We start from the raw sequence: 23,047 nt of genomic DNA on the forward strand, positions 1-23,047 counted from the left end.
CCTAAAGCTTTACAGAAGGTGCAGTTCTGTCATCAGAGTACTTAAGCATTAGTTTATGTTTATTTCTTCATATCTTAGAAAAAACTACTATCTCAGCTGTTTTTTTACTTAAAATAATGTGAATTGAAGTGTAAAAATTTACTACTTAAGATATAATTTGGAGGAAAATAGAATGAAAAATGTCTTTCTTCTAGGCATGCAGCAGTCTTGGTTGAAACAATCAAGAAGGGCATTCATGATGCTGATGCAGAAGCAAGAGTGGAGGCAAGAAAGTGAGTTTTGACTACGTTTTGATCTGAAAAATTCTATTTTATATGAGTGATTGAAGGCTCTAATTGGTGGTGAGCGGCTGATGTGGCTGAGGAAGAGTACAAAACTTAGGTTGAAGATTGATGTTTTTATTCTCGGAGTCGTAAATTAATACCTAGTTTCTTTTGCAAAAGACAGTGTAAAATTGAGGCAGTTAAAACTGTCATGAAGCATTTGGATTCCTATTTCGGTAGAATATTCTAAAGGTTGATATTGCTGCATAATTGTCCTCCCCTTCTGCTCCCCCTACTAAGTAAGTAATTAAAACAGCTGCAGCACTTTCAGTAGTGGGTAGGCCAGAAAAGAACTTTTCTTGCTTCCCCACAGAAATGTAAGCAAATGTCAGAATTTCAGAGGATGAACTTCAATTTTTGAGAAGATAAATTCAGTTATTGTAGCTGGTTTCTTTTATGACTTAATGAGTGTAGGATTGTATGTGTTACATACTTTCAGTCTGAGTTCCTTTCCCTCCCACCCCTAGTTCATTCTGTAGTGTTTACTTCCTGACTCCACTCATTGAAGAAGAAAAAGAGCGATTACATGTGGTTATTCTCTTGTTTTGCAGGGCTTATCTGGGGCTTAGAAATCACTTTCCTAGTGAAGCTGAGACGCTGTACAATTCTCTTGAGCCACCCTATCAAAGAAGCCTCCAGACCTACTTGAAGAATTCTGGCAGTATAGCATCTCTCCCACAGTCTGACAGGTCATCCTCCAGCTCCCAGGAGAGCCTCAAGTAAGGGTCTCTTAACTGTTTGTGAGTCAAAACAGTTAAAAATAAAATAAAAACTGTCTCCTAGAAGCAAATGAGCCAGGCGTCTGTGGTGTACAAAAAAAGCTGCAGTTGTGTCCTGTCACTTTTAATTTCTTTTTTAATATAAAAGCATTTTATCATGTTTTGCTGTATGGCAGTTAAAAATTAAGGCAGTCATTAGCTGGATTTTAGCAGCCTCTTTTACACCAAAATATCACAGTTCACATATTGATGTCCAGCATTGTGATACAATGAATAAGTGTAGGAAAGAAATAATGGCGTTACTCCTTTTTCATCCCTCTTCAGCGGTAAGTATGAAAAACAGATGTTGACAGTGAGATTCACTCAGAGGAGAGAGAGTTTCTTTTCCTGTCTTCACCATATTCAATATGTATTAGCAGTATTTTGCAGCTATGCCAATTACTAGACGGTGAATCTGTGCTGCAGTCAGGTGTGTATTAAAATGTATAGGCAGTCTTGAGCTGATTAGATAAGCTGGCTTGGGTACCAGTAGCAGAAGAAATCTACTGGCTTTTTAGCAATGTAAAATAGTAACTTGTGGTAACCTTTACCTTTAATTTCTAGAAAGCTTCTTCAAAATGTTTAAACCTGTAAAGATTTCAATTCACATGCTTCGTTTCCAGAGCCAGGGAACTTGTCTGCTTTCAAACTTTTGGTTTGAAAGCAAAGACTGCTTCCAGCATATTGGAAGTTAATGTTTTTCTCCTTTTTTGGCTGCTGTCTTAAGTATGAGAGGCTTTCCTCCTTCTCTGTCCAATCTTATCTTTCCTGTGAGAGTTGTAGTTATAAAAGACATTTTAAAAATAATTGTCTGTAACGTAAGCTATTGCTAGCACTTCATTTTCCACAGATGTTTATTTAAAGATTAATTACTCTATTTAAATTAATCTATATTGCCTGCCTGAAAACCAAAGTGCTGTTAATGAGTTGCTAGTAATAAAATGTTAAAAACTAAATTACAGAGAAATTAGAATCTTAAAATAGTCTTAAATTCTCAAGTAAGTCTTACTTCCTCTATTGTAAGATATGTAAGTACTGCAGTATAGAAAGGTAAGAGTAAAATAAAAGACAGACAGAAGTTATTTGATTTTTCAGTAATTTTCCTCTTGGATCCATGTTGTTTTCCCTGTGCTACCCAAAATAATATTTCTCGCTTCCAGTATGGATGCTGAGTTCTCCCTGTAGAGACTAACTTAAAAATTTGGGTACGGTTTTCCTAGATGTCTGATCCTCTGTGATTTTTGACACTCTAAACTTACGACTCTTACAGATCACTGATCAAAGATGGTTTTAAAGAGGATGGGGAATGAGAGGACTGTGGTGACTTGTGCCTACCTGTATGAAACAGCTTAAAGGAAATGTCAATAGCAATAGATGATGCGAGTGCTGAAACTGTGATAGTTGTCATAGAACAGTTTGGGTTGGAAGGGACCTTAAAGATCATCCAGCTCCAGCCCCCTGCCATGGGCAGGGACACCTCCCACTAGATCAGGCTGCCCAAGGCCCCATCCAACCTGACCTTGAACACCTCCAGGGATGGGGCATCCACAGCTTCTCTGGGCAACGTGTTCCAGTGCCTCACTACTCCCACGCTGAAGAAATTCTTCTTTGTGTCAAGCCTAAATCTGCCCCTTTCCAGTTTATAGCCGTTCCCCCTTGTCATATCGTTACAAGCTTTTGTGAACAGTCTGGGCTTTCTGCTTGGAGCAACTTGTAAGGATGTGCCCAAGGAGCCCTGCCTGGGTCTTCTTGACTCACTTAGAGTAAAATACCTCCAAGTCACCAATTAGTAATGTCAGAAAAGCAGGTATTATTCATAATAAGTTGCAAATACATGATCTTCTCTGAGGAGTTAGGTAACTGTGCTGCCCTCTATATTATCACTGAGCACCTGAGTTAGTAACCTGGATAAATACACTATCATTCATCTCTTTTCTCTCCACTTTAAGGTTTAAATTTAGAGAGGAATTGTTTTTACTGAAGCTGAGACTCTAGACTCAGGCTGTAATTTAAATATTGATGAGTCAACTATTTCAGTAAATACAAAATGTCCCAGTCAGATAAATATTTAGATGCTAGATATGAATCAAGGAATCAAGTATCATGCTTTCTTGTACTAGTTTTTTGCTTTTCCTGGCACCTCTGAATGCATTTTACCTTTCTGAACCAGGCAGGAGGAAGGCATCACAGTTAAACTAGAGTAGATAAAAGAATCTGCTTCAGCAACTACTCGTTTTTGCAGTAAGAGTAAAAGGAAATGGAGAGGAAACAGAGGAAAAGGGGGTTTTCTTCTTTTATAAATTGTGGGACCCTCTAACACTGAAATGGAAAATGCAATCTGCTTGGAAGTTCTTGCATTTTCCTTTCTGATTTGTAACTCGGTTCTTGGGAGATAAGGAGTGGAGGAGGCGTATGAATTGTGCACCTGCTTTACTTGTTACTGCAGACACCGCTTCACATAATTTCTATGATAAGTCAGGCTTTTTGTGTAGCTCCTGCTGCTTTTGTTCAACTGCTGATTTAGAAGACCAGCCCTGTGGTTAAAATCCTCATACTGACTGCCTTCAGTGTTTCGGTGACCGCTTCTGAAACTTCTGAACTTTGTGTTAGCAAGGCGTGCCTGTTGGTAACCTAATGGTTAATGCTTCATGATGAAGATGTAATTTTATAAAATACAAAAAATTAGATGATTGTGTTTTTCTTATCATTCTGTATTTAATGTATTTATCTAAAATACACTGAGAAAACTGAAGGGGAGAAAATAATAAAAGGTTTTTTTTTCCCTGTCCTTTGTGGTTGTTTTTCGAATCTGATACGTGAGACTTATTCTGCCTTTCCTCACTCTTTTTTTTTTCAGTCGGCCTCTATCTTCTAAATGGTCTGCAGCCAGCCCAGCAAGCTTTGCAGGCAGAGGTAAGGTGGTTGCTATGTAGTGCTGTGAACAAGAACTGCTCTTTATCTTCTTTGAATTCGAACTTTCAAATGCAGCTTAAAATCTTCCCATCTTAAGCATTTACCCTTTTTTCAGGTTGAATAATGGTGTCACTACTAACCGCATCTGGAGCTGACATAACCTCATACTTGCTTCACGTTTTATGTATTTTCGGTTGTTGAAAGAGTTAAAACCTGATTTACTGTGCATTGGTACTATTAATTGATCATCTCTCATGCAGTTTTATCGTAGAATAGTTACTCTCAAAGAAGGAAAACATAGTTCTATGATCTATTCGTGATTATTAGGCTTACAGCAGGTAGAAATAAAGGACTTGTACTTTTCATTTTTTCCCATGTAGCTGCTGCTCTTTATGAAAAAAAAAAAACCCAAAACCACAGACTTGTAATTAAAGAGTTTAGTTTTGTCTTGAGTTTTCAGAATTTAATGTCTTCATTCTCTTTTCAAATACTATATTCGTAACTCTTGTGGAGTAAATCATTGAAGTCGTTTTTACAAATGACCAATGATTGAGAGTGCTTCTTTCTGGATACTGAAACTGTTAAGCTGGAGTCAAGTTTCAACTTAAACCTGTTGTTAAAATCAAATGATTTACTGAGTTAATACTCAGTACATAATAGGAGATGAATATAAAAATACTTTTTAGAAGATTAGACCCTAAAGCAATTCAAGGTATTCATTCAGCTTGCCTGTGGCTTTCTCTTAGCTGAAGCGTGTGAATATTTTGTCTTGGTATCACAAGGGATGCTGTGAATTTCCTTACTTTTGTGAAGCATTCAGTAATGTGATAGATCACACGTTGTGTAATTTGCACTAGGGTGGGAGCGCATAGCTGGTATTAAATAATGGTAAAATTTCATGCTGAATGAAGATAAATACTACTGTAAGGTAAAATGTTCTTTATCTGAATTGCATGACAACACCAGGTCTGGTTTGCTTCTTGACCTCAGTAATAATTTGTCTAACATTAACTTGACTTAGCACTATTTTATATTGCTTTCTGTATTTTTGCAGGTATGCTGCAGTAGTAGAAAATGTTAACCTTTCAAATATCATTAATTTTTTTATTTTTTTTTTTTTCTTATTGCTAGTTCCAGGCAGCAAGAGTGCTCCAAGCCCAGGAACTCTGCAAAGGTCTCGCAGTGACATCGATGTCAATGCTGCCGCAGGCGCCAAGGCCCGCCATGCTGCTGGACAGTCAGCTGGAGCTGGGCGCTTGTCAGCAGCCGGTCTGCCTCCGGGATCTTATGCTTCGCTAGGTAAGGAAAACATCTTTACAATACTGTGAAATATTTCTTTGAGGTTTTTGATCAAAAACTTTACAGGAAAACGCTTCTACATTTGAAAAATTCTCATAATATTTAGTAGTATTGAAGTACTGTAAAAGAACAGGTGTTCTGAAGTAACATACAAACTTTACTAGATGTTTAGTTTTCTTGTGCTGGAAGAATGCCAATGCAAAGAATGTATCAATACTATGCTCTTCGAAAGGTTTTAATCTGGAGTTAAATATTGGAAAGAGCTGTACCTTCTCTTTACAGCAGATGGTGATCACAGCTGTTTTGTATCTAGAACTGATAGGGAAGTGAGTGTTAGGACTCTGTTTTCCTTTTTCCTGAGCTTTTTAGCAGACTATTTTACAACAACGCTAACAAGACATTCTAGCAGTAACTGGTGGCTTCTTCACATAACACAGAAGTGTTTTACACAATAGTAGCAACATTGATTTCATAGATTTCTTCCTAAGCATGTTGGTGTAACTATGTGAATGTTTTTATGTAAGGGAGTCTTCATTGTTGTTAGACGTAACTGCTGCAAATGAGAAGAGTGCAGAGAATTATTTGATGGTGGTGGTAGTAGATGCTAGAACCTCCACTAGTTGGGAAGGGTAAAGAAATACAGGCACGCTTTTGTTCCTTTTACATTATTCATACTGTAGGAGTAGCAATGGGGAAGTGAGGTTCAGTGTTCACAAGAGTTATTTCTTCTTTGCTTGTGTGCCGGTTGGATGAGCAGGGAGGCTGGTCCTAACATCAGTATTGCTGAAGGTGATAACAAGACAGGGAGAGAGACTGTATAGTTCTTCTGGTTTACTTTGAGGTGATTCTTTTGTCATCGGGGCCTGCTTGAAATGGCTTGAACACCGTTGGTTTTTAGGATTAAGTTTATGAGTGTGACCAGTGCTGACTAAATACTGAATGCTACTAGAAATATTACCTTAATTTTGGATGTGGGCTCCCCCTAGCGCCCACAGCAAGGGAATCCAAGAACCTGCTGGGTGGCAGGACCACACTGAAGTTCAGCTGCTCAGTTTGTTCGGTGTAAGTAGATTTGCTTGTGGTTATGACTTGAGGAATTGTCAGTTCCTCTGAACTTCATGCCTAAAAGCCTGAAGTAGGTAGGATTATTCTCCAATATCAGAATATTGCTTGGTCTGTTTTTGTGTGCAATCTGCATCTCAGATAAGCTGGAGTTCAGCTTTTGTGAGAAGTAGAAGTGGTGGCGGAAGGGAAAAAAGGCTGCATGGAAAACAAAGATTGAATTATGTCTGTGCTACTCACAGAAAATTAGCTCTTGATTGTAGTATAGACTTCCTTTCAGAACATTGTAAGCCATATATGATTCATGTCCAGAATTTTCTAAGCAAGGGTTGAGAAGGGCACAGAGGATTTTAGAGAAGCAAATATTGGTGACTTTGTGCAGGAAAATAACAGAAATAAAGAAATAGCTTATTCTTATAGATTTGATGAGTGAGGCGGGAAGAGGAATAACTAGGCAGTAAGTCCAGGTCATGTTCTTTTGAAGGATTTGAATAGCTAGACAGCTTTGCCTGGCTAGCAGGTGCAATCACATGTGGAGAAGAATACAGTGGTGGTTGGACATGGCAAAATGATGCAATATTAACAATAAGACAATCAGATCCTATTACATATGCTACAAGGGCAGTGGTCACAGTCAAGGAGACCAACTTTGTTTACAGTAACAGGAAAGAAGTAGCACTTGATTGATCTTAACTCATTCTCCTAGCAGTTTTTGAACAGTGGCAAGATAATTTAAGTGACACATAACCTGTCTGCTCGTATCTGTGTAGAGAGCGTGACTTGTGTTTGGCCATGGATTAACCATGGAATCTGCCTCAAAATATTGTTGGCTCTTGGTTTTCAAAAGGTAACCTTAAAATTACTGGAGTGTGAATACAAGCAAGTGCCATCTCTCACAAAATGGGCTACTTTGTAAACGTCTTCCGTCTGTCCATAGTAAGGGGGTCGGTAATACTTAATAAAAATATTACAACTTAAATGACAGAGTACTTAAGATAAAGCTGACCAGGGTACTAAAATGCTTAGAAAATGCTAGTAAGTTTCAGAATGGTTTTCACATCATCTTAGGTGTCGCAGTCGGTATCAAAATAAATAACATTGTCTCTTGGAGCTTGAATTAATTTTAACCCTTGCTTAAAGAAAAACATTTACTTTTTGCTTAAACAGCTGCCAAATGTAGAGCCTCAAAGGGCCCCAAATTCACAAGCATAGTAATCTATAGTTGTCTCCACCTGTCTCTTCCTTTTTTGTTATTATAAAATCCCTTGCTTATTTATAATTTTTTTAAAGACTGTTCGAGAGACAGGAGGATGTTTTCTACTTTAGTTATTCTAATTGTTGACTATTTTTAACATCTTTAAGTATTAATGTCCTTTATGAGGATACATGAGCTGTAATTATATAGGTCTCGTTCTAAATATTTTGATCATTACTGTCAGAATAAGTATGCAGTACCTTCCAGCAGAACTGGTAAATCTTTTATGCTTTTAAACCAGAGTAGAACTTTTTCCCATTTGTCCTCTGTCTTCATTGTTATGTTTTTTTTGCCCTCTGTCCCTTACACCAGCTGGGTCTTTGTGCTTAGTAGCAAATTTCATAAGAAATGGAAATATTGCAGTTCAGTAATGATATTAATGTGCACTGATGCTTCAGTAACTTTTGACACCAAGCATGAAACAGTTTTTAAATACTTCACTGCAAGAGTTTGTCAAAATCTAAGTAATGGGGAGAAATTGAATATCTCCATGCAGGGCATTTGTACCCTGTTCTGTAATTTTGTACCTTTGGCTGAGAGAAACCAACTTTACTTAAGGTAGCTTATACATGCATGAATTAGATAAACATGTCTGCTGTATTTAATATTAATGTATTTTCCTTAATGAATGTTTTATGACTCTGCTGTGAACACCCTTATTCTAACACACTAAGTTTTCCATGTTTCTTTGCCTGCTTTTTCAACAAAGAGGATACTTCTGACAAGATGGATGGTAAGAAATTGTTTCATCTATCCTGTAATTCTATTAAATATTTAATCAAGTCTTTTATGTAAAATTATTGATGTTTAATATATTTGTATGTTCATTAACAAAATACTATGTTATTTTCATTAACTTCTACGTAACCTTGATGTCTTAATGTGTGTGTTATGTTATTGTTGTATTTGTCAATGTTTTTGATGATTGGTCTGTATCAACGACAGAAACTTTATCAGAAATTGGGTGTTACTCCTGTTCATTTAAAAAGATGTATTAATTACAGAGTAATTCTGTAAGCAGTACATGCTCTTTTTTAGGTAGCTCTGATTCCGTCGCGTTTTCCTAGTTTTAGCTGTAAAGTCAAATTTTTTGACTTCTTGCCAGAACAGCGATGAGAGAGCAGAAGATGCATGACCACATGATTAAGGATTCTTAAAAAAATAAACCTAAAATCTTCTCTTCAAAGGTACTCTGTCAAATTCTAGTCTGGCTACGTAATTTTAGGTGCCTGTAAACGCTGTAATAAGATGTACATCTATTGAAGAATAGTTTGTTAGGAAGACATACCTGTTAAAACTACTTATGAAGTATTCCAGCTAAGTTTTAGTGCTTGCTTTTTTTTTTTTTAATTCACGGTATAAAACACATGGAAGGAGCTATCATATGCTTTTATCCTATCTGCAAGACAGTTGAGACTCGGGCTTTTCATAGCAATTGTCTGTTTCAGGTGTGTGTAAATAGTGCTTTCCATATGATAAAGTGACAGAGTCCTAGCTTGGTGCCTGGTGATTCTGTGTCTAATTTATTGCCGAGGAGCATTTTACAAATCGCTTACGTTTACTGCTTACTTAATAATTCTCGTCATATGGTCATATGTGTTTATTAACAGTGCATGTTTTGAAGGATGACTAGTTAACTGGAAGCGAGGCAGGTGATATTTTTCATCGAAATTAAGACAGTAAGAAGGTGGATCTCTAAAACTTGGAACACTGAATTATTTTAAAGCACAGATAATCAGTTTCCTGAGAGGTACATTTTTGGAAGAAGTGGAGACATTTTTGGGTGTTGCAGATGGCAAGCCTGCTTTAATAAAATGAGGGGTGTTTATATAGGATAGGAGTGTCTGTCTCTCTTATCTGTGTATCAGATTTCCTTCTGTTGCACATCATTAGGTTTATTCATAGCTGTCTGTTCTAAACACTTGATTTTGAGCTTTTGCACATTGTCACCAGCGTTATCACCATGCATACAAGGCTTTTTCTTCTATTCAGACCAGTAGTCACAACTAACTGTATCTCACACATCTGTTTAAAAACAGTAGGGGAAGTGCTATATAATTGATCAGAATAACAGGATGTTTTTTCTAGAGGATATCTGTAGGGATAACATGTAAGACAGAATGAAAACAGCTTAGCTCTCCAGCTATAGTTTATGATATAGTTGCTCTGATCTAGCTGCCACAAGGAGGAACTAATTATTTTTCCTTTTCCCACTAATCTTGGCCACCACTTCTTTTACGTGTAGCACTCTATTATCAATCACTGTAGGTTAACAAACTTTGGAAAACTGATTTCATAAACCAAAAGTGAGTAGTAGCCTGTTGTCTAGCTTTTGGAGCAGATATGAGCCTTTTTCAATCCAAACCATGTGGCAGCACAAGGAGGGGGAAGAAGGAGAAGTAGAGCCACCTTTTTGAGGAGCAGTTAGCTGTTAGCCTGGCTTAGGTGTTGCAAAGAACCTGCTTTCCAAGATCTAGGTCTGGAATATTGTTGGATTTCAGAAGGTAGTTAAAGGTTTGAGGGCTTTATACAAACTGGCAAATCTGATCAGGAGAAATGTGAGGTGCTCCTACATACATATTACTGTAACTGAATTTGTGAAGAAGCATTGGCATTTACACTGAATTCATTTTTAGAAGGAGTTTTTAATAATAGTGGCTTGAATATAGTATAATATGAGAAAGCTGAAGCCACATTGGCTGAGGAAGTTAAGTTCAGATTATCCAAAGACACTTTACAGATATTTTAGTCATTGTATTTCTTTTACAAGGCAGGAACAGCATGGAGTAAAACCAAAATAGAAATACTCTTTGGTATTTTGAGGCATTTATATAGCTACTAATATATAATTTTTTTCAGTAACCAAATTTGTTTCAAATGAACTTAAAGAGTGAAAGGATTGCAGTTTAGGTAGCTCCCCATCGATTCCTAGGTACTGATGTCAGTTAAAAGATTTGTCCAACTCTCATTTTTTCATAATCAAGTCCTGTTAAGCTTGGCATACTTGCTCAAGTGTGATGTGGTTTCAGCAAGCTGATATTACTCCCAGTTCTCTGAATAAAACTTGATCCTTACATGTGTAGATCTTCAGGGTAATCACGGACTTAATTCAGGGAAGTCCTCCTTGCTGGCAGTTCTATCTGGTTATTGCTGTCCAGTGTGGGAAACAACATCCTTGTGTTATTCTCTGAGACACTTTTTATATTTTATATTTAAGCATAATATTTTATATTTTCAGAAGAGCTTTCAAAAATATTTTTAATGTCCGTTTTGATCTATACATGTCATTTGGTTGACTTATCTCAGATTTTTTTTTTTTTCTACTGATGTGTTTATTGGTTTTGTAACAACTTTGGAAGGCAGTGCTATTCGTTGTTTCCTTGTAAATCACTAACAGTGTAGTATGGATGCTTCTTGGCAATTTCGCTTCAGTTCTGTAATGGAATTGCAACACAAAAGCTTTAGACCCCTTGACTTGATAAAATCTGTCACCATTCATAAGTTTAATCTCAAAAAGGAATTGGAGACACGCAGTATTGTTTGGAATATCATGTATTTTATTGTTTTTCCTGTTTAGGAACAGCTTCTGAAGATGGTAAGAAAATATTTTGTCAGAATAGCTAATATGTTCAGCTTCATATTTTCATTGATACAAATTAAGCTTTAAAGCTAAGATTATGGTCTTTCTGGGGCTTTGTGGAGGTTCGTAACTCCAGATAGCTTATGCATCTAATACTTGGTTGTCATGTAGTATTTTTTAAGTTCTTTTGCTTTTATTTTAATTCTCAATTGCTCATCTGCAGTAGAAGTTTCATTGCTTAACATTCTTAGTGCGAAAATATAGGAGCTTTATGATTTTTGCATTTGCTTTTTAAATTAATCTCATCACAGAATATTTCATCAAATATGTTCATGCTGTGGGAAGCAGGTGCTGCTATTACTCATCACTCTGAGACCTGAGAATTCATTTTCAACACACTATTGACATTTAAACCTGGTATCAGTGAGTGGATGTGGAGACTCCGAGGAGTTAACAAGTTCATTTGTCTCACAAATACAAACTGGATTTTTTTACTTTGATAATTTTGAACCAGGTTTCAAGTGATAATTTAACATAGGATCAAAATAGTGGCACTCTGTATTCCTCCCTTGTTGGGCCAAACTCTGAGCGCAGCGACATGCCTTGCAGTCTCACAATGTTTCTCAGTGGGAAAACATTGCCATTGCACGGGGATAACTAGTAGAGTTTGGACTAGTTAATCTAACCGTTCTTGCCAGCATATTGTTTTCTAATCGTTCAGTGAATAACCTCCTTTATCCTGATTCTCTTCTTGTAGACTCTCATCTATGGCTATTCCTTCTACTTGGATGAATAATATTAACTTGGCTGGTCACCACATTCTGCTGTGGAAAGCCTAAAGAGGCTAGAACTAAATAACAGTCTGTGCATTTAATTTTTCTGAGTCAACTATTGACTCTATGTGTCTAGAAAATATTTTAATTGTGCTGTTTTTAAAAGTGTTGAGTTAGATCCATCCTGAGCAAACTTTTGGGGTTTTGTTCTTGCAACTTAAAAGAATCATGGTTAGCATGTTTGGCTTTTTGTTTTATTTTTCTGTTAATTGGGAGGTTGGCTTAGGAAATGTAGTACACAACTCTACTCTTTCCTTTTACAAATAATCTCTATTATGTATAATTCATCCAGTTTGGGGTCTGTCTTTCTTTTGTAATTCTGTTGTATACTCTGGATGTTACGAGGAACATGGCTAACGAAGTTTTAAGCCAAAATTAAGGCAGTTTGGCGTTCTAGAGAGAAGTGACTGATTTTAGTTGTAGATACTCAGTTTATTCTGTCTCTTGAGGAGCGTAGTATTCCCTTATATCACGTTGTCACTGAAGTACAGAAGTGCATGTAGTCATTGCAGAGTGCTGTAATAGGCTTGGGAAATCCTGTTGAAGTCTGCATCATTGTGGCCAGGAAAACTATATGATCCTCAGTAACAGAGAGGCTAGTATTTAGACTTCTAAAAAGAGAACTGAACTTAAGAAGAAAACTCAGAACCCTGTGCAAAAAATCATCAACATAATTTTCGTAGTTTTGTGACAGCAGAACTAGAATTACTGCCAGAAGTAATCATGACAAGAGTGTACCTGGTACAGCAATATTAGCATATGCTTTGCCTATTATATCTAATGGCTTCCCCATTTTTAATATAATCAACCTATTTATGTAGGAAACAAGAACTAGCTAACTAGTTCAGGTTGTTTAAATTGTGATGTGTAAATTGTTTGCTGAAAAATGTAGCATTAGGGAAGTATTTTGATTCTTCAACTATTAAATCCTCAAGGTGTCCAAATTTCTACTAATTATCCCAAGTGAATTTTCATCGATTGAGTTTTGTTATGCTGCTTTTTGTCTACAGAAACTTAGGAAAATATTATTAAATTATACTGATGATTTGCTCTCTATTTTGCTGTCAAAAACTGATTTAATGCCACTTTTCTTTTGTAGGTCGTGTACGAACAAAGCTTTCAACGCCTTCTGTTGGTATTGGAAATTCTAAAACAGATTCCAGAGGACGGAGTAGAACCAAAGTGGTGTCACAGTCTCAGCGTATGTATTCTGTTTGTCGGTTATACCTGATACAGAGGCGAAATGCTTAAGCATATGTTCATTGACCAACGGCTACAGTCAAAGTTAATTTTAAAAGACCTCTACATACTGAGTTGTTGTTCTGTGCCTTAGGTTCATCATCGCCAGACAGCAATGAAGGTATTTTTTTCAGTGTTTTGGGTCAGTGGTATTTGCATGCTTTTCTAATTCATGTTGTTTTTCTCTGGACAAAACACTAGGTTAGGACTTAGTTTGCCAATTAAATTAGATATTATAACAGAAAATGAAATCTACCCTTAAATCCTGTCTTCAATTATAACTTCTCAACATTCTTTTCCCCCCCTTCCTGACCTCCCCAACACAAAACACCGGTAGACTTCTCTGTCAGTTCCGTGTGACTCATGGACCAGTAATACAGAAGAGTGGGTAGACCGGATGGTGTCCTACATGTTACCTGCAAAACCTAATTTTTCATTTTTCAAAAAGTTTTCTTTTTACTGCCATAAATGCCTGTTTTCATTTTAAGCAAGGCACAGCTGTAACCCTTGGGTATATACTCCTTTTTCTGTATTGCAGCTGTTTTGTACAGGTTACTCTTCTTTGGAGTAAAACCACTAAACCTTAGCTTTATAATCAGTTAGCTTATAGTGAATCACAGGGCTAAACGAAGTAATTTATTTATATCAGCTAATCCACAGTAATTTTCTGTGTGTGTTTAGAAACCAAATCTAGTGCAAAATTCCTGATCTAGGTGAGCACTCTGTTGTTAATTAAAAAGACCTGATTTCCACACATGCTTTTGCGTTGGCTGTCCTACAGGAGTTTGTTTGCATATCACATCTGCAACAGTCATCTTTTGACTAAGCTCTGTAGTGCTTTCAGATTCTTATCTTAGTCAATTAAGTGAAGTTCAGTGAAATTAATGAAAGGAAGACAGCTTGACAATAAAATTGAAGTAAACTAACCTGTCTATAGTTTGTCAGCTCTAATATTTTCAAGCCAGTAAATCATCCAGGTTTTGAATTTTCCAGTACAATTTTGCTTTCTGTAACTATACCCACTTCATCTTAATAAAAGTCCTAATTTTTCTCCTGGCAGAAACATTTATTTTCGTTGCAGTGACTGCAGTTATCATAAATAGCATGACAGACTTACAAAAGCAGATAGAACAGTTTGGGTTTTGGTTTTTTTTCCTGTTAGAGTACAGTTTTGCATTACTTCATTTTCCAGCAAACAAACCTGATCCAATGCTTGCAAGTTTTGAGAAATAGAACTTTTAAAAAATCTGAACAGCTAAATACAAAGTCCAGCAACAGAAATTCTCTTCAGTAATTTTTTACTTTGATAGTGCTCTAATCCCACAAGTGTTTGAGGGGTAAGAGCTTGAAAATCAAGTCTAGTTATTGGCTGTGACAAAAGTTTTGCAAAACTCCTTCTATGTTCTCAGTGTTAAGTTGACTATACTATACCATAAGCTAAGAATATTTGGGTAAATTATTTAAAGGGGAGACAAGAGTCCCATCACATCATTTTTTCCCATTATGAAAGTGTTAAGCAGTATCTGTAAGACTCTTCGTTAGTATTAGGAAAGTTCTGGTATAAGCTTTTTGAAAATACCTTTGCACTTTGAATAGATTTGTTGAATTCTTAATAAGTTAAGGTAATTGATAAACTATTTAGAGGAGGGGTTAGGTAGCATTATAAGGCTTCTGGATGAACAGCGTTTCCCTGAATATAGTGGCAGTTTGATTAATATTGTATGACAAACTGAAGCCTTTTCAGTTTCTTTTTACTAATAATGACAGGGTTTTTTCCAAGAGAATTCATTTTTGCACAATATTAATATTTGAAGAAATAAGTCGAGTAGATATTGAGATAACTAGATTTGTCTGCGTGTGATGATGTGTGAAAATTAAATGCATGAATGAATCTTCACAGCCTTTTATTACTACCTCAGCTCAGAACTTATGGCTCATATAGCTTGTTAAAACCTGTCAGTGGGGGAGAACAAGAATTCTGAGATGTTTTAAGGAAGATAAAGAGGGCAAAGGAGAATTGTCAGACACCGTATGCCAGCTGTTTGGACAAGGTTTCTTTTGTTTGAATGAAAGTGTTCACAGAATTGTGGGAAGCAAAGTGCATGATATTTACTGGGAGCTGTTTTAGTTCTCCAGCCTACAGTGGGAGAATAGCTTCATATTAGACATAAGCTTTTATTTTTTAAAAACCACAGTAACACAGACGCTTTGTAAATTTAGGGTTACAACTATTTAGCACTTTTGTTCAAAGATCATTTTATGAAAGACTTGCAAATTTGAATGCTTTTACAAAAAACGCTTTTTTAGCCCTTTACTCTTCCTCTTATATTTTTAAATTGTGACATAAATTCATATCCAATCTATTGCTCGTTATTTTATTCCTGTCTATGGGAAAAAGTTGTTCTGCTTTTATCCTCTCCCTTCTTGTTTGGTTGTCAGCTAATTCCGCAAGGTGTGCTGAAATCACATTGCAATCTTCATTCAGACAAAAAGAATTCAATTTCTGAATGGAAACAAATTCTTACTTTTATACTTTAGATTGATTTTAAAGAGGAAAACCTGAAATTCTATGCAAGTCTTTTCAGTTGTGCCATTGTGAGTTCGTTTTTTTTTTTTTTTGTTTGCCATCCACTGCACCTGCAGCTCAGTTCCTTTGCTGTCTGTCAAAAAAAAAAGTTTTGGCCTTGTGTGTAATTTTTGTTCAGCTGTTGAACTTCTTGAACTTTTTTTGGCAATGTAATATTCTTTTGAAGTAATATGAAGGCTACAGTTTCATATTTAATTGAAATGTAATTCTTCAGCATTATCCAGTTATTGATTAGAAAGCTGAAGAATTGTAACTTGCTTGTGCAGCTTTGCTTCATCTGCTTTGTGCATAGCATCTAAGTTTAATTCTTCAACTGTGGAAGCTACTTAAAAGCACTGCTTTAGTATAACCCCTTTGTGGCTTTTTTTTCCTGTATGAAATGACTAAAGCTTTCTTATTTCCATTTGCCATCCATTTTTTAATCTGCTCTGCTCACTCCCTCTTCATGGATTATAAACCCCTACCCTAATCCTGCCTTTACACTTGTTCAGGATCACAGTCTGCTAACCCCATTGGTGGTAAGAGTCTACAGAATTTGTGTATACATCATTGTTTGATCACCTGTTTTGACATATCTCATTTAAGGACCCTATTCAGCAGAAATTCTGGCTTGCTTTTTTTCCATGTGCTGCAGTTACCTAATTGGATGTAGTTCTTACTCCGAGGTAGTAGAGATGGGAGGTTTTGTCATTTTGGAATACTGTTTTAGTGATCCCATCATCATTCTGTTTGCTTCTGCTGGTAGCACTGACAACAGTCTACCAGTGCTGTTATTAGCATGATATTTCAGGGTATTGAGCTTCACTTGGTTTATTTATTTACGCTATAGTGGTAAGCTTTGCAGGTCAGGCAGTGGAATGATAAATAAAGTGTTAGAATGAGTGGTTGCCTTTCTTCTGCATATTCTGAGAAGGGTATGTTTTTTCAGGTTTCTGACCTGTTAAAGCAAATCTCCTAGAAGTCTCCTGCGCAGCAAAAGTTTTGGCAATAGTTGCATTGTTTTAAAATGAGATTAAATACTGGAGGCTAGGAAGAAGCCATGGTTATATCAAGTCTGAGCTGAAATGCCATGATATGAGGGAACTGCCAAACCCCTAATTTTTGCAGACCACATTAGTTTTATAGATTTGCCTATTCTTTTTTTTTGCTATAGAAATTATGCTTGTTTTTTCCTGGCTGTGTACCATTTTCTTTATCATTTCTGCTGAATAGGTCCATAGTTTGGAAAAGGGATTTTGCTAAATAATCATTTCAAGTTTGAATTCAAACAATGAATCTGGAAGTATATGCATGGTACTTTGTTCTAGTTTTCTCCCAGCATATATTTTTTCAACTCAGCATATATTTTATTTCATTTGGGATTTTCTTTCTTTTCGCATATGATCAAGCTTTAATCAACTTGTATCTCTGTAAAATGTCTCATAAGAACTAATCCATGAAACTCACATGTTGCATGTTAAGTCTATAGATCTGTCAGCATAGCTGTGGTCATACTGTTTACCTGATTATTTTTGAAAGATTAACAAAAGGTTTGTATTGGTATGTAATCAATCTTTGGTTAAAATTGTGGTTTGCTTTTTATTTCGTCAGACTTCTTGAATTCTGCAGCTGGAAGCAATATGTCAACTGATGGTCTTAATTATTTATAACTAGAGAAGAGTGGATTCTTTGTTAAAGCTTAGAACTTAAGTTTTTTGTAAGTTAAATAACAATTAGGGATCACTGACCAGTTTCTGGTAATGGGTATAGTGTGTTAATTTTAACAGTTACAGCAGTATGTAACTTAAATATAAGTGTTCTTCATTGATCCATACCATGTCTTGGTCAATTTTCTGGCTTGTTCTAAACAAGTTGAAGATTTTTCTAGAACTTGTGGGCTAACATCCACAGAAATGAATGTGAATATTTTAAGTGTCTTCAGAGACATTTTATGTAACTTCTCATACAGTAGCACTTTGAGACCCCATGCTTTCAGAAGCAAAGGAGAAGAGTTTAAAAGTTAGGAAAATTGTATTCTATTATAATGTTTGTTGCTTTGGGAGAGCTGGTATAATTATGAAATCAGTACTTTAAAGTTGTCTCTTTTAGCTTTCCAGCAGTTCTTTTCTTTTTTAATTGAAAATGCAATTAGTGAGACTGTGTAGCTTAAAATATGAACACAAATATTCATGTCAGGGACATTGGAACTGTTGATGAAGACTAGAAACATTAATTATGGTTCCTTGCACATATCTAGTACTAAACACCATGACAAGTGCTTCCTTGCATTGATAATTTTATGTCCCTCTACGTAGCACTATGAGAACCTGTACCAGGGTTTTCTGTTTCATGTTTTACCTTGTAATTTTTTCTGGACCATTTCAAACTACCACCATGTTCCTACTAACTTTGAGCATTTTTTTCTTTTTAACCATGGTCGTTTATCTTCTGTGATGTTACTTACATTTATTCATTTTGCATTCAGCTGGCAGTAGATCTGGGTCTCCTGGAAGAGTTTTGACAACAACCACACTTTCCACTATGAACACAGGAGTTCAGAGAGTGTTAGTCAATCCTGCAACTGCACAGAAACGAAGCAAAATCCCACGAAGTCAGGGATGCAGTAGAGAAGCCAGTCCTTCTAGACTGTCAGTAGGTAAGCACCACTGAGTAACTCTTGGTTTCTTTATAGCTCTTCTTTCTTTAAGTGTTAGATGTGTGCTGCTTGCACTTAGTTGCAGGTGGATAATAAAATTAGGATACATATTGATAAAAATCTAAAAACGGGCCTTATGGGCCTTTTTTCTGAGGCTGGTCTTTGATATATGAGACCATGAAGCTGAAAGTTGGGTTTTTTTTCCTGTCAGAATGCAGTACTTGTTCTTTTCCTCATCTCTTTTTCTTCTTTCTCTTTCGCTTTTCTTCGCTTCTTATCCCCACCCTCAAAATGCCCATATCCATTGAATGAAACTGTGATACCATTCTGAAAAGATTTTTTTCATTACTTTCTTCTGCGTATGTGTGCATGTGTATACTTCTGTGATACAAAAATGAATGTCCTGCTTCTTAAACCTCACAATGTAAGCTGATTACACTTCTTTACGAACAATGAATGAAAAATATCAGTTGATTTTAATGGTGTTGCTGGTGTTCTTTGTTTTGTATTATGATATTTACTTCAGCTGTGTTACCTTTGTTTCCCTCCTTGAGAAACCTACAGGATTTTTCATTTGCGTTACTGTTGATTAACATGATCTTGAGCACAAATTCAGAATCAATTCTCTTCCAATTTTTTGTTGCTTGTTTCCTCTTCATCTTTTTCAAGAGTTGGTAAATTCTGTCAAGAGTTGGTAAATCTCCATTTTTAGCTGGGCAAAGAAATAATATCACAGAACTGGCTACAGGGTAGTGTAAGCCAGCACGATCAAGATGGTGTGTGGAAGCAGTTATGGCTTTTGATACAACGTGATCATCAGTGTTTTTTCTTAGAAATACATCTTTGCTCTTACTGCAAAACAGAATTGCATTAAAACTGCAACTTTTCTTATGTCTTCTCCCTTCTGTGCTGCTGTTTGCCTGTACCCTGAATCATACTAGCACGAGGCAGCCGCATTCCTCGGCCTAGTGTGAGTCAGGGGTGCAGTCGGGAGGCCAGCCGTGAAAGTAGCAGGGACACAAGCCCTGTCCGTTCTTTTCAGCCCCTTGGTAAGTACTTGGAGCCTTTTGTTGTGCATGGCTGTCTGTGCTCTTCATAATTTGCACCTAACGAATCCGTGCCTCCCTCATTTAGCTTGTAGCTGGCCACTGTTATTTTCCCTTCCTCTGGCTTGCTTACCACTTACTTCAATGGAGATTTGACCAGTGTGTGAATGAGTTGCACAGCTGAAAAATGAACTCTTTGCTAGAGTTAGTCTTATCTTTAATAACCAAGGCTGGAAAGGTGCATGATACACAGTGCGTAGATACTTTTTTTGAAAGGGCAATTCTGCTTTTGGAAAGTTTTTTGAAGTTGTATTCTCTTTTTATTACAGCACTCGTTGCTTGGATGCAGTTAAAGTATCCATTTCCCAGTGACCAGCTAGAGCAAAAATTACTGTCTGGCTTTCATCTTCTGCCTTTCTCAGTGTCAACAGCTAGACCCTGCCAGTAGTCAAAATTGCTCCCTAGTCAAGGAATCATTTTAGTGTGTAAGAAGAAAATACACTTCATTTTGTTTCCTTTGCTATACTATCACCACTGTATTACGTGAAGCAATAATAACAGTTTTAACTTCTTGCTATTAAAGCAAGTAAACATGATGGGGTAGATAAGAGACCAATTTACAGAAGCAGAAATGGATTCTGAGACAGCTTTCCATTTTTTGGTAAGCTTCTCATCTCCCTATATGCTTGCCAAAGTTACTACAAAGTTACTAGTAAAGGTTGATGTTGGGGATTTTTTTCCTTGTTTGGTCATGTGGAAGCATCTGTAAGGTTGTATCTGAAACTGATTGTGCCTCTGTTCTTGGCATTGGTGAGGCAGCACCTGGAGTACTATTCAGCTTTGGGCCCTCACTGCAAGAAGGACATTGAGGCACTGGAGCGTGTTCAGAGGACGGAAAAGAAGCTGGTGAAGGACCTGGAGAACAAATCTTACGAGGAGTGGCTGAGGGAAGTGGGGCTATTTAGCCTGGATAAAAGGAGGCTGAGGAGGAGACTTTATCACTGTCTACAACTACGTGAAGGGAGGTTACAACCTGTGAGGTGGTGTTGGTTTCTTCTCCCAAGCAACAGGTGGTAGTATGAGAGGGAATGGCCTCAACTTGCACCAGGGGAGCCTCAGATTGGACGTGAGGAAAAATTTCTTCACTGAAAAGTTTCTCAGGCACTGGAAGAGGCTGCCCAGTGTGGTGATCAAGTCACCATCCCTGGAGGTATAGAAAAGACAGGTAGATTAAGTGCTATGGGTATATGGATTAGTAGTGAACAGGTATGGTGAGACTCAATGATCTTGAAGACCTTTTCCAACCAAACGATTCTATGATTCTGTGATCTTCCTCAGTGTTCTCTTTTGTCTAAGTCTTCAGTATGTGTCCCTCTTCTGTTTGTTCAAGAGTAGCTTACAGTTAAGGACTTTGCAATAGTAGCTGTTAAACATAGGAACTAGAGATTTACTACTTTCAAACTATCTCAAATGGAGGCACCTGACTGTGCTGCCAATTAGCACTGGAAGCCTGTTGGCATCTGTTAAGGCAGCATGCTTGCCATTGGCCATGGTTTTATTGGGAAAGTACAGACTAATTAACTGAAACCTGTTTCAGTAACTGGTGCTAATTTGCCCGGATGCTGTTCATTGGGAAATTAAATTGAAAGTAGACATAATACAGGATCCATTAGTAAACTTGTATCTTTTATTAAAACCCATCTGGCAGGCTGTGTTCTGGTACAGACCTACCTTCAAACAAGGGTATTTTCCAGTTGTTCTTTTGCAGCCTTACAGTTCGATTTCAATTGCATGCATGCAAGATCTTATTTACATTTTAGATTTGGTCAAATGCTTGCAATCTGAAGAAATCCTGTTTTAAACTGGTACCGTAAGATGGATTATTGGGGCAGATGCTACCTGAGATTTTATTTTTGTTGATGGGGTTTAATTTTTGTATTTGAATAATTCAAAAGAAGCGTGTGTAAGAATCCAGTGTTAAAAGGCAGCTATACCTGGAGTAAATGAGGGTTCCTAGAATTCCTTCTAGTTTGACTGCTTATTTGAATGATTTTGAATGTCATTCAGTGTTAGTTGGACCAGTCTCTTTTTATGAGATGCTGTGAACTTTTATCAAAAATACTAAATTTAATCATTTTCAAAGGTGAAAGATTACATAAGGCAAATTCAACTCAGGGTATGCAGCTAGAGACAGTTTTACATGGAGCTGGAGGGGGGAATGTAATTTGTATTGCATCTGATACTCAGCACAGAAATTTCTGCTTACAAATGTAAAGCTCTTTGAGGCATAAACTAATGCTAATACTACATAATTGCTTCTCTGTATGTATTGGTATGAATTTATGTAATCTCGCATCTCGGTATAAGATTATAAGCTGCGAGACAACAGCCATGATGAAAAGCAAGTGATTTGTAATTTATATGGAAGAGCCTACTTTTCTATTACATATAGTTAATATCAAATACCAGACTAATATAATGTCCATTTTTTAGTCAAGAAATTACGTTAATTTTCTGTCTGTTTAAAATAATTCTTATTTTGATTCATACTTCTAAAAATATGAAACAACGAAAGGGAATACTTGCACAGTTTCTGCAATTGAAGGGTACAAAGAATATTCTTGAAAATATCATTTGGCATTGAGGTATGTTTGATCCAGTATAGTGAAATATATATATTCCTTTCACTTTCCTAAAAGATTGTCCAGCATATTTCAAAAGTATTTGAGGACAGGATCATTTAGAGTTTTATGTCTAAAGTTTTAATTTTTAAGTGTACCTCTTTTTCTGGGCTTGTTGATGGAAAGCAATAGAGGGTTTATCCCATTTACTGCTTGTACTTAAAGCTGTATCAGCCTTGATGCCTGTGTTTTCACTTCCTCTGTCCTGTCTCTGTTTCCGTGATGAGACTTAACTTTCTGAAGAACCAAAGCACTGTTTGCAAAATAAAATTCCCTAGCGAAACAGCTTCATGCAGGTTTAGGTTGAAACAAACTACCTTGCTGTACCTTATGTAAGGAGCTTTACATGGAATAAGCACAATGTTGTTTCCAGGACTTAGGATCATTTTGGAGTTCACTTAGGTTAAAAGAGGTGTAATTCACCAGATGGGATTTGGTCCCTGTGAGGTATTTTGATACTGATCAGATTCTTAGATTGACTGTGTTAATCCAAATAGAAGATGATTCGTTGGATTCTTTGTTTTGATTTGTACTACTTGATGTATTCAAAAGATGTAAAATATTTATATCTACAGTTACTTATTAAATTATAAGATTACATCTGGGGTTTATGTGCCTATGAAATTCTAACTTAAATTAACTGAAAACAAGATGATTAATTGTTTAAAAACACATTAAATTTAAAATTTCTTGGTCTAAGAAAGAAAATATTGGGAACGGTGAGTCAGCTTCTTCAGAATCTCTAGAAGACCAGTTTTATACGAGTGCCAGAAGGAGAAGTGTACTCAGTTTTATTCAGAAGTCCTTAAAGATCTTTGGTTCCCACTTTCCTTAAC

At 36.5% G+C, this 23,047-nt stretch overlaps 1 protein-coding gene across 40 annotated transcripts in view; it reads left to right on the plus strand.

Moving 5' to 3' along the window:
* The window catches only part of CLASP2 (cytoplasmic linker associated protein 2), a 153,996-nt gene that overhangs the window by 95,329 nt on the left and 35,620 nt on the right, over window positions 1-23,047 (plus strand). For 14 of the 40 annotated variants that reach the window (XM_069859906.1, XM_069859915.1, XM_069859912.1 and 11 more), the window contains 9 exons: window positions 195-272; window positions 875-1,042; window positions 3,939-3,994; window positions 5,126-5,293; window positions 8,320-8,343; window positions 11,188-11,205; window positions 13,123-13,224; window positions 18,314-18,484; window positions 19,426-19,533. In XM_069859906.1, the coding sequence (XP_069716007.1) occupies window positions 195-272; window positions 875-1,042; window positions 3,939-3,994; window positions 5,126-5,293; window positions 8,320-8,343; window positions 11,188-11,205; window positions 13,123-13,224; window positions 18,314-18,484; window positions 19,426-19,533 (893 nt within the window). Of the gene's footprint in view, window positions 1-194; window positions 273-874; window positions 1,043-3,938; window positions 3,995-5,125; window positions 5,294-8,319; window positions 8,344-11,187; window positions 11,206-13,122; window positions 13,225-13,356; window positions 13,384-16,340; window positions 16,368-18,313; window positions 18,485-19,425; window positions 19,534-23,047 lie in introns of all 40 variants that reach the window. The other 26 variants (XM_069859899.1, XM_069859905.1, XM_069859901.1 and 23 more) reach the window with 7 other exon arrangements.

This window comes from Phaenicophaeus curvirostris, chromosome 6, assembly GCF_032191515.1.
Source record: "Phaenicophaeus curvirostris isolate KB17595 chromosome 6, BPBGC_Pcur_1.0, whole genome shotgun sequence".
Taxonomy (NCBI): Eukaryota; Metazoa; Chordata; class Aves; order Cuculiformes; family Cuculidae; genus Phaenicophaeus; species Phaenicophaeus curvirostris.